General features: G+C 42.4%; 1 protein-coding gene across 3 annotated transcripts in view; it reads left to right on the forward strand.

Moving 5' to 3' along the window:
- trpm7 (transient receptor potential cation channel, subfamily M, member 7) overlaps window positions 1-12,277 on the forward strand; it is a 199,448-nt gene that overhangs the window by 98,777 nt on the left and 88,394 nt on the right. For all 3 annotated transcript variants that reach the window (XM_087981216.1, XM_087981215.1, XM_087981217.1), the window contains 6 exons: window positions 781-994; window positions 1,402-1,526; window positions 1,631-1,802; window positions 3,927-4,101; window positions 8,934-9,057; window positions 11,575-11,647. In XM_087981216.1, coding sequence (XP_087837342.1) covers window positions 781-994; window positions 1,402-1,526; window positions 1,631-1,802; window positions 3,927-4,101; window positions 8,934-9,057; window positions 11,575-11,647 — 883 coding nt within the window. The remainder of the gene's footprint in view (window positions 1-780; window positions 995-1,401; window positions 1,527-1,630; window positions 1,803-3,926; window positions 4,102-8,933; window positions 9,058-11,574; window positions 11,648-12,277) is intronic.

Consider the following 12,277-nt stretch of genomic DNA (forward strand, 5'->3'; position numbering starts at 1 on the left):
GAGTTTGTAGGTTCTATCAGAGGACCCCTGGGTGAGTTATTGTAGATGATTTACACTGTTACTCCTGACTGCCAATGGTGACAGGAGTAATTGTTAAAGCTAGTAGATTAAGTGCCCATCAGTGGGCTGCTTTGTCCTGAAAGGTGTCATTGTTGGAGCTGCACTCATCTGAGCAAATGGATTGCATTCTGTCACGTTCCTAACGTGTGCCTTCCAGAGGAGTCAGGAAGTGCAGAGCTCCAAGTTTCTGATCTCCTTTTGATTGTAGGTTTGCATGTTTTCTGTTATGTAATAAAAGGTATACCTAATGTTGCGAGAGCCTGAAATTCTGTTTTGAAAGTCAAACATAATATTATGTTCTTCTGCACATTCAGCCCTGAGGAAGGGTTTGAGAATGGTTACTTTGGAGGCCTTCATAAGTATAAGCTTGAATCAGCTGCTTGGAGGTACCTGATAGTAGCCCACAGCAGCTCGCTTAATCTTGTTCACTTCTGTTGTAGTTGAACTCCATTCATGTAGATAGTTGTCTTTGACAGCCTGGAAGAGCGAGTGTGATTCTGATTTCTCAAAGGGCTTCCTGTACAATGAGTTACTTTGAAATGCAGTCACTGACAATTAATTTAGAGTTGGCCAAGTGAGGAGTTGATTAATGTATTGTGTGAATCCTATTGTAATAAAGATTGAAGTTAAATTTGTGATAATGAACAAAAAGATTTTTTTTCCATTTGGGAATTGTGTGCAACTGACCAATATCCATCTCTTTTTATTGAAATGGCATAGTATGCACGACTGTCCTATGACACAAAGCCTGAAGCTATTTTAAGACTAATGCTGAAAGAATGGCAAATGGAATTACCTAAACTTGTCATCTCCGTACATGGAGGAATGCAAAACTTTGAACTTCATCCACGCATTAAGCAGGTTGTTGGGAAAGGCTTAATCAAAGCAGCCGTAACCACAGGAGCCTGGATTCTAACTGGAGGAGTGAATGCAGGTATTTCAAAAAGAAATGCTAAACAATTGACAGGGTGATTGAATCCTAACCAAGCCATTGGCCAGCAGTAATGTTCTGTCGAATTCCTCACTTGCCTGGTACCTTAACTGATTTTTGCATGTAAATAAAAGGGTGAGTGAAGAGTTAGACCTGCATAATCCATCTGTACCTGTAAATTCACTAAAAGCATTTTTAGTAGTTATTTTAAATAAGTCATGCTCCATTGATGTTGATCATCTAAAGCTATGTTTGCTACTGATTGGAAAACATTAAAATGGGCCATGGTTTCCAATATTGAAAGGAGTATATGTGCATAATATGAGTCCACTTAATTTTTGGTCTGCTCATTGAGCAAAACCAGTTTGAACTCTTCCATCTGCTATTATTTAAATATTGCTTCCTTCTAGGTGTTGTGAAGCATGTTGGTGATGCACTGAAAGAACACATTTCACGTTCATCTCGGAAGATTTGCACAATTGGAATTTCCCCTTGGGGTGTGATTGAAAATAGGAATGATCTTATTGGAAGAGATGTGAGACCATGACATTTCAATTGAAGTTCAGCATTGTTGAATTTTAAGTCCTTTTCTTAAAAAAAAATATTTTCATGTAACTCGATATTTCTCTTAATTTGCAGGTTATCGCCCCATACCAGACATTACTGAACCCTCTGAGTAAGCTGAATGTTCTAAACAGTTTGCATTCCCATTTTATTTTGGTTGATGATGGAACAGTTGGGAAGTATGGCGCTGAAGTAAGGCTTCGGAGGGAGCTGGAAAAACACATCAGTCTTCAGAAGATTCATGCAAGTGAGTTCAGACATTCCCAGACCAAGGAATGGCAAATATTGAACAATAATTTGTAGATATAGATTAATAGTCTGGAGTCTTGTTCACTTGTCATTTGAGTTACCCAATTAGAATATGAAATTAGGAAAGAGTCTATAATTGTACAGTTTACGGGTACCAGTTTAACACTCTTGGCTATGTAGCCAGTTTGTGATGCAGGGCAATGGGAAAAGCATGAGTACAATTCCAACACTAACTGAGGTTACTATGAAGGATTCTCCTTCTCAACATCTCCCCTCAGCTGAGGAATGGTAACCCTCCAGTTAAATCGCCACCAGTTGACTTAGTGTCTCTAATGAGAACTTTATGGGAACTTTATCTGTATTTTTGTGTGGGTAACTCATTTGAGCAAACCACTTCAGTGTTCATTTGATCATGATTAGGGATAATCAACATGGATTTGTGCATGGGAAATCATGTCTCACAAACTTGATTGAGTGTTTTGAAGAAGTAACAAAGAGGATTGATGAGGGCAGAGCAGTGGTCTTGATATATATGGACTTCAGTCAAGTATTTGACGAGGTTCCCCATTGGAGACTGGTTAGCAAGGTTAGATGTCATGGAGTACAGGAAAAACTAGCCATTTGGATACAGAAGTGGCTCAAAGGTAGAAGACAGAGGGTGGTGGTTGAAGGTTGTTTTTCAGACTGGAAGCCTGTGACCAGTGGAGTGCCACAAGGATCGGTGTTCGTTCCACTACATTTCGTCATTTATATAAATGATTTAGATGTAAGCATAAGAGGTATAGTTAGTAAGTTTGCAAATGACACCAAAATTGGAGGTGTAGTGGACAGCGAAGAAAGTTACCTCAGATTACAACAGGATCTTGATCAGATGGGCCAGTGGGCTGAGGAATGGGAAGATGGAGTTTAATTTAGATAAATGCAAGGTGTTGCATTTTGGGAAAGCAAATCTTAGCAGGACTTATACACTTAATGGTAAGGTCCTAGAGAGTGTTGTTGAACAAAGAGACCTTGGAGTGCAAGTTCATGGCTCTTTGAAAGTAGAGTTGCAGGTCGATAGGCTAGTGAACAAGACGTTTGGTATGCTTTTCTTTATTGGTCAGAGTATTGAGTATAGGAGTTGGGAGGTCATGTTGCGTCTATACAGGACATTGGTTCGGCTACTGTTGGAATATTGTGTGCAATTCTGGTTTCCTTCCTATCAGAAGGATGTTGTGAAACTGGAGAGGGTTCAGAAAAGACTTACAAGGATGTTGCCAGGGTTGGAGGATTTGAGCTATGGGGAGAGGTTGAATGGGCTGAGGCTGTTTTCGCTGGAGCCTCGGAGGCTGGGGGGTGACCATTTAGAGGTTTATAAAATCGTGTGGGGTATGGATAGGATAAATAGACAAGGTCTTTTCCCCAGGATGGGAGAGTCTAGAGGGCATAGTTTTAGGGTGAGAGGGGAAAGATATAAAAGAGACCTAAGGGACATCTTTTTCACACAGAGGGTGGTACGGGTGTGGAATGAGCTGCCAGAGGAAGTGGTGGAGGCTGGTACAATTGCAACATTTAAAAGGCATCTGGATGGTTTTATGAATCAGAAGGGTTTGGAGGATATGGGCCAGGTGCTGGCAGGTGGGACTAGGTTGAGTTGGGATATCTGGTTAGCATGGACAAGTTGGACCGAAGGGTCTGTTTCCATGCTGTACATCTCTATGACTATATGTCTGGGAGACAGTTTAAAAGTTATTTAAACAAGAAGCTCAATTTTAGAATGTTTTCTTACAGCTACATTGAGCAGTGTCTTTTGGGATGATGAATACTATTATTTGATCTTCACCTCCAGCCCACACAGCATTTTCAGTATCACAATGGTATTGATCCTGGTGCCTTATATATTTGCTTCTTGCTCAGCAGCGTGCAGCTGGTAATGACTTTTTCAAGAGGCTCCTGGATGCAAACTAATTTCTTTAGGTATACTTTGTACTTGTCTCTGATCGTGTCAGATCATCACATTTTTACTCTAGTTTGCCATTCATATGAATTAGTATCTTCTTACAAAAGTACTTTTATTCTCCTTCTGACCTCTAAGCATGAGTAAAAATAAAATTTCTTTGTTAATGTTGTTGCCTTTTCGCAGGAATTGGCCAAGGTGTACCAGTTGTTGCTTTGATATTTGAAGGTGGCCCTAATGTAATCCCCACTGTGTTGGAATATCTCCTGGAGAACCCCCCAGTTCCTGTTGTGGTGTGTGAAGGAACGGGTCGGGCTGCAGATCTTCTGGCCTACATGCATAAACAGACTGAGGAGGGAGGGTAAGAAACTGACTTTTAATCTATGCATGAGCATAGCATTTGACAGTATGGAGAAATGAATGTGGTGTACTTGTATGTTAATTAATGTTGAACCAATCTACTTATTTAAGTTGTCTGAATCTGAAATAAAGCAGGAACTGCTGGAAACACTCAGCAATTCAGGCAGCGTATATGGAAGGGTCAACAATTGACTTTTCAGATTAATGACTTATCAGAACTCTTCTTTTCTTTCCCCATCTATGTGTTATTGTTCATGGATATAGGAGCAGAATGAGGCCATTTGGCCCATTAAGTCAGCTCCATCATTTGATCAAGGCTGATATGCTCCTCACCCCATTTTCCTGCCTTCGCTCCATATCCCTTCAACCTGTTCAGAGTCCAAGTGTGGTGCTGGAAAAGCACATCAGGTGAGGCAGCATCCAAGGAGCAGAAGAGTCAACGTTTCGGGTATAAGCCCCTCCTCAGGAATGTGGGCAGGGACCCTAGGGGTGCTGAGAGATAAAAAGGAAGAGGGTGGGGCTGGGGGGAAGGTAGCTAGGAACTCGATAGGTAGATGAAGGTGGGAGAGTGATAGGTTGGAGCGGTTAGTGGGAAGGAAGATAGGACAGTTCAAGAGGGCAGTGTCGAGTTGGAGGGTTGTATCTGGGATAAGGTGGAGGGAGGAGAGATGAGGAAACTGGTGAAATTGACATTGATTCCATGAGGTTGGAGGGTCCCAAGGCCTAAGATGAAGTGTTATTTCTTCAGACATCGGGTGGCTAGGATTTGGTGGTGGAGGATGCTCAGGACTTCCATGTCCTTGGCAGAACTGGAAGTTGTGGGGTGGGGTCGAAGGTTCGGCCACAGGGCGGTGGGGTTGTTTGGCGCACGTGTCCCAGGGATGTTCCCTGAAACATTCTGAGAGTTAGCGTCTTGTCTCCCCAATGTAGAGGAGACCACATCAAGAGCAACTGACACAGTAGATGAGGTGTTTGGAGGTGGAGGAAAATCTGTGTTGTCTGTGGAAGGATCCTTTTGGGCCTTGGATGGAGGTAAGGGGGGAGGTGTGGGCACAGGTTTTGCACTTCCTGCGGTGGCAGGGGAAGGTGCCAGGAGGAGAGGGTGGGTTAGTGAGGTGTGTGGATCTATTGAGGGAGTCGTGGAGGGAATGGTCTCTGCAGAATGCTGAGGGGTGGGGAAGGAAATATATCTCTGGTGGTGGGGTCTGACTGTAGGTCGCTGAAATGGCAGAGGATGATGCTTTGTATCCGGAGATTAGTGGAGTGGAAGGTGAGAACCATGGGGCTTCTATCCTTGTTGCAGTTGGAGGAGTGGGGTTCAAGGGCAGAGGTGTGGGAAGTTGAAGAAATGTGCTGGAGGGCATTGTTGACCATGTGGGAGAGGAAATTGTGGTCCTTGAAGTAAGAGACCAGAAGGTATGTTCTAGAGTGGAATTGGTCCTCCTGGGAGCAGTTATGGCAGAGGTGGAGGAATTGGGACTAAGGAATAGTGTTTTTACAGGAAGATGCGGTGGATGGAGATACAGTCCAGGTAGCTTTGGAAGTCGGGTTTGAAGTAGATGTCCATGTTGAGTTGGTCGCCGGAAATGGAGATGGAGAGATCCTGGAAGGGGAGGGAGGTATCCAAATAGTCCAGGTGAACTGAAAGGTGTTCGTAAAGTTGATGAACTGTTCAGTCTCCTTGAGGGAGCATGAGGTCAGTAAGCTCATCCACCCTGCAGTCCCCATTCCACATAGTGAGCAAGGTTCTTGAACTTGTTGGACAAGGGCTGAGGCTCCTGTAACTCTAGCTCCTAGATATCTTGACCTACCTCACCCACAACCACACCCTCCTGTCCTTGACCACTGGCTGAATTAGAGTTAGTTAGTCTAAGGGGTGTGACTGTCTCCTGAAGCACAGTGTCCAGGTAACTCTTCCCCCTCGCTGATGAGTCGCAATGTTTGAAGCTCAGACTCCAGCTCATTGACTCTAGATCATTGACTCTGAGCTGGAGTTCCTTGAGCAACTAACATTTACTACAGACGTGGTCACCTGGAATGATAATGGAGTCCACCAACACCCACATCATACAGGAACAATACATCAATTGACCCTCATCTTTATTTAAATTAAGCTTTGAAATGTTAAAAAAATTGTTTTAATATCTCTGCATATTACCTCAGTCTAAACGCAAGTTGCAACCAGTTTTGTCTCTGTGACATCTTCAGTGCTTTGGAGTCTCCTGTGAAGCGCTGCTGTATTGTCTTTTCTGGAATTTATTTGGTTGCATTCATGCTGCTTCTGGTTGCCAGTTACATGGTTGGTTGTAATGGCTGGTATATTGGGTCTCGGTCTGTGTGCTTATTGATGGAATGCATGGATAAGTGCCATGCTTCTAGAAATTCCCTGGCTGTCCTCTGTTTAGCTTGTCCTCTGTGTTGTCCCAGTCAAATTTGTGGTCCTTGTCATCTGTCTATATGGCTACTAGGGACAGCTGGTTGTTTAGTGGCTAGTTGGTGTTCATGGGTACGAATTGCTAGTTGTCTGCTTGTTTGTACTATATAGTGTTTTGTGCAGTCTTTGCATGGAATCTTATAAATTACGTTAGTCATGCACATAATGGATATAGGGTCTCTTGTCCTGGTGAGGTGTTGTCTGAATGTGGCTGTCATTTTATGGGCTGTCATGAATCCCAATGGTGGGGGAAGTCTGGCTGTTAGTTCTGAGACTTTTTAAAAAAATATAAGCTAGCATGTTGGGTCATGGCATGTCCTTGTCGTGTTGTTTGTCGCTTCGGCATCTGTGGAAGTTACAGGGATATCCATTCTTTAGAGATCATCATCTTCGCTTTGCAGGTCGGGAGTGCTGCAGTGTGTTATAGCCCTTTTGAACAGGATCCTAATGCAGCTTCTGTTGTGTGTGTTTGGGTGGTTGCTATTGTAGTTTAGGATCTGGTCCATGTGTGGCTTTCCTGTACAGTTTTGTAGTGCATTCACTTTTTTGTGTTCTTGCTACATCACATCCCCAGGAATGGGAGTTGATTGTTGGCTTCCTCCTCTTGTAAATCTGATCCCTGTCAATATGGTGTTGATAATCCAGTGTGTTTTTGATTTCTGTTCTCTTAATAATTAAAAAAGTATCATTCAAGTATCTGATCCAGAGTTTGGTTAGCCTAGTTGCCATACACACAGATGACTAGGACCACAAATTTGACTGGGACAGCACAACGATCATAGGTCAAGCTAAACAGAGGACAGAGAATTTCTAGAAGCATGGCACTCATCAATTCAACACATTCAAATTTAGCAGACTCCCTACTAACTAATCAAATCACAGTCCTCCTTTGACGTCATTTTTCAGTTTCCCCCTCAGAATCAGAAACCCTTACCTTCCCAGGCTGCTCTCCGTTCTGTTCCCCTCAGCACCACTGATGAAGGTTTGTGAAACTGAACATTCGAAATTTAGTACTTCATGAAAAGTTAAAACACAAAGGTTATTGTTCTGAAGTATGTATCTTTTCTGTACGTGAGCCACTTAACTGTGATCCTACTCCTCTACTTACTCATCCAATACTCCCTCATCCAATATCCTTTTGAAACAGTTATAATTTCATTCAAAATAAAGAGGAAGCTCCTTCCTTAGAATAATGAGCATGTAGAATTCTCCTCCATGCAAGGCTATAGAAACCAAGTCACGCAGCACAGAAGAGCTCCATCAAGTGTGTCTCGACACTAATCCTACTTCCCAGCACTTGGATCACAGCCTTGAGTGGTATGACATTTCAAGTGCTCACCCACGTACTTTCTAAAGATTGTGAAGTTCCCCACCTCAACTCCCCTCTCAGGCAGTGCATTCTACACCCCCACCACACTCTGGGTGATAAGATCTGGAATGCACTGCCGGGAAGGGGAATTGAGGTGGGGAACTTTACAGCCTTTAAAAAGTACATGGGTGAGCACTTGAAATGTCACAATGTATTCGAGGGGGCAAAAAAAAATTTTTAGACACTAAACATGTTAAGGATATGAGGGGAGAGTGGGAGTATGGCCTTGAAACGGGATCATATTGAATAGCAGAACAGCTGAATGGCCTAAATGGCCCATTCCTGCTCCAGTTTTCCAGATTTAAAACTTTCTTCATGCTAGTACAACTCATCATTTTCTTAAAGACTACTCTCGTCCCATCTAATAACCCCCTTGGCTACAGTGAAGTAATATCTAAATGCTCAAATTAGTTAATATTGCCAGTAAACAAAGGGAAGTAATAGAGGATTTTATAAAAATGCTAAAGGTGGGTGAATTATTCTCATCAATTGATCCAAATCGAGCTAACCGTGATTAACACAAATGGTATATAACCAATTGGAACTATATACCACACCCCCCCACTTACTTGCTTACATGCATGCACGCGCGCGCACACACACACACGCGATAGTTTTTTTGAAGTATTGATCTGGAGTATTTTTGTTAGGTGAACAACTCACCTGTTTGAGGAGAAAGTGAGGTCTGCAGATGCTGGAAATCAGAGCTGAAAATGTGTTGCTGGAAAAGCGCAGCAGGTCAGGCAGCATCCAAGGAACAGGAGAATCGACGTTTCGGGCACTTGACGTTCCTTCCACCTATTGCATTTCCAACGCCCCTCCCCCAAGTCCCTCCTCCCTACCTTTTATCTTAGCCTGCTGGACACACTTTCCTCATTCCTGAAGAAGGGCTTATGCCCGAAATGTCGATTCTCCTGTTCGTTGGATGCTGCCTGACCTGCTGCGCTTTTCCAGCAGCACATTTTCAACTCACCTGTTCGGTATGGTTCATTGATTTCAGTGTTTAATGGAATTTGTTTGTTCTCCTTAGAATACTTCCAGATGGTTTGGAATTGGAAATTCTCACAACAATCAAAAAAACTTTCAACTTCAGCCAAAGTGAGGCCCATCATCTATTCCAGACTCTGATGGAATGTATGAAGGCGAGGGAACTTGTAAGTTTTGTCACAAATTACTGTGGTGGCCTGGATGGTGCAGTGTATTCCTCGCTGTATTTCTCAGATTCGTGTTTGAATCCAATCCATACTAATTGAACGCACTATGTCTGTATTCGAATTATCTTTAGATGAGTTTTGTCATTTCTCTCTCAATGCAAAATTTGAGTATTTCACCTCACATTTAAAAACATATCAGATGTTGATGGCGAAGCTACAACTGTAGGGTGCTCAGGGTAGCTTACAATGTAGCTGCAGAATACATTATAACAAAGCAAGAAGGGCATTTAACCAAACTATCCTTAATGGCTCCCAGATTGTAAAATGAACAGCCATATATAACCTTTCTTCCTTTAAAACTTAGCACAGTTTTTTTGTTCTTCTATAATCACCAATTGTCTGTTCTATTGACTCCTACTTATTTTGTTTTTATGGAAGTTCTTGGTTTCCCTCTTTCTGTCAGCCTTAATTTCAAATTGTCCCACTGCTTAAATATTGTACTCCATCCTCCCCCTGCAAGCAGCTAAGTTCTAGCGTCAGTGATCTTTTAAACTCAGGACCGAGCCTCTTTGTGACTTCCTCTTATCATGGAGAACAAAACAGAGCTCTCTCCTCCAGGTGCACCGTCGCCTTGGCTGTTCAGTTTCTACCAAGGAGCAGGAGAATCGATGTTTAGGGCAGGGCTTATGCCCGAAATGTCGATTCTCCTGTTCCTTGGATGCTGCCTGACCTGCTGTGCTTTTCCAGCAACACATTTTCAGCTCTGATCTCCAGCATCTGCAGTCCTCACTTTCTCCTCGAAGATTTTAACCTACTGCGAATCCTCTTGCAAGGATGCCTTCCTTGAAGAAGCTCTCTTCCTCCGAAGGGCTTATGCTCGAAACGTCGATTCTCCTGCTCCTTGGATGCTGCCTGACCTGCTGCGCTTTTCCAGCAACACATTTTCAGTTGTTCAGTTTCATCAGCAAAATCTTCTTTTGGATCGTTAAGCACGTAGCTAACAATGCATCCCATCATTTTATGTAACTGTTTCCTTCCACTGCCTGTGAATATTTAGTTTAAAAAACCACACACTACCAGGTTATAGCCCAACAGGTTTATTTGGAAGCACTAGCTTTCGGAGCGCTGCTCCTTCATCAGGTGGACTATAACCTGGTTTTGTGTGATTTTTAACTTTGTACACCCCAGTCCAACACTGGCACCTCCAAATCATGTGAATATTTAATCAGTGATTTTCATGATTGAGCTCAAAGCTTTCTGATCTGCTCTGTTTTACCTCTAGGGCAGTGCCATTTAAATGAATCCATGTTCACACTTGCTGTCTGTCAAATCAAATGACTTTGTTGAAGTTGATCTGCTCCTGATCAGCTCTTTTACACCTGGTCTGTCATTCCCTGGATTTGTTGCGCATCTCGTATCATCATTGGTCATTCCATGCAACCTAGTGGATCACAGCTGAACAGAGTCCAGAGGCATGTATTGGTTTAGGGCTAATGTCAAAGTGTGTATTCTGTGAAATGGGAGAAAAACTAGGCTTTGTTTTCAAAAATGTAGTGAAGGGTAAGAAAGTCTGTGCATTTGTATAGCACTTTCCACCACTTGGGACAATCTAAAGTGTTTTGCAACCATTCAAATGTGCAGTTACTATTGTAATGTCAGAAATGAGGTGTGGAATTTGACTTGGAAATGTAAATATAACTCCTAAACCAAGCCTCATACTTGATAGCTCGTCACTGAAAGATGTTAGCATAATTTCTATCTCCTCCTCATCCAACACCACCTCATGAAAGTCATCATATTCGCATTATTGAAGATGGTGTGTTGAAGAGGCATCTTAAGGAATCAAAATGGCTCTTACGTAGTGGATAATTGTAACCTGAACTGCATCTCTCAACCCATGAAACCCATTACCATGAGTTCCAGGAGGAACAGGCACAGATATAATGTCATCCAGCCTCTTGAATGGGTGCTGAATCAATTAGCGATAAGTCTGAGGTACTAGCAAAGCAAAACTTTGATCTAATCTAATTATGTTCAATGCTTGCGAAAAATTGTCAAGAAATTATTTGTGTGGTTACTTTGGAAAACTTTTCTTGTTTGCTGTACTTGCAGTGTCACTCAGTTAGTGGAGCTGGTTTATCACAATCACATGGTTACTTAGAGATGTATTCATTCATTAAAATTATGATTTGGAGACGCCGGTGTTGGACTGGGGTGTACAAAGTTAAAAATCTCACAACACCAGGTTATGGTCCAACATGTTTAATTGAAAGCACACTAGCTTTCGGAGTGCCTGATGAAAGAGCAGCAGTCCGAAAGCTAGTGCTTCCAATTAAACCTGTTGGACTATAACCTGGTGTTGTGTGATTTTTAACTTCATTAAAATCATTTGTCTGCACAAATAGTTGCTGTAAATTTTTTAATGCTTTTAAATGGAATTTTTCATATAGGAAAACACTCAGGAGAAAAGGATAGACTCTTTCTTATAAATTTTAATCATATTGCATATGATTTCAGATAACTGTTTATCACATTGGAGCTGAGGAGCACCAAGACATAGATGTGGCCATTCTGACAGCACTGTTAAAGGGTAAGTATCCTGGACTTCAGCATCTTTCTGGGTCGATGTAGCTGAAGCATTTTTTTTAAGTCACACATGGGTTGTGCGCTTTGCTGACTGGGCTAGTATTGTTTTTGCCCAGTATATCAACCTCAATTAAGTTGGTGACTAGATGTGTTTATTTGTTAAATAATTCTCGCAAAAGGATATTTAAGAATCAAGATTAAGGTCTTCTAAAATTCTGAAAGGTCAGTTTGCTGCTTGACTTTCTGTAAATGCCGAATTCCTATAGTGTAGAAAGAGGCCATTTGGCCCATTGAGTCAGCACCAACCTTCCAAAGAGCATCCCAACCATACCTCCACCCATCCCTATAAACCCGCATTTTTTTTTTCTGTGGATCACAGACCTAACCTCCACATCCTTGGACACTTCAGGACAATTATGTTTTCCTCAGTATGGCCACTCCGACTACCCTTTTGGACTGTGGGAGTAAATCGGAGCACCCGGAGGAAATTCTCTCAGACATGGGGAGGACATGCAAACTCCACACGGTTGCCCAAGGCTGAAATCGAGTCCAGGTCCCTGGTGCTGTGAGGCAGCAATGCTAACCACTATGCCATCAGAATGCTGATGCTGAGTAATCTTTCACCAATGTCAGA

The sequence above is a fragment of the Chiloscyllium plagiosum genome, unplaced genomic scaffold (assembly GCF_037043375.1).
Source record: "Chiloscyllium plagiosum isolate Xiang-an unplaced genomic scaffold, Cpla_swu_hap1 HiC_scaffold_39, whole genome shotgun sequence".
In the NCBI taxonomy this organism is placed as follows: Eukaryota; Metazoa; Chordata; class Chondrichthyes; order Orectolobiformes; family Hemiscylliidae; genus Chiloscyllium; species Chiloscyllium plagiosum.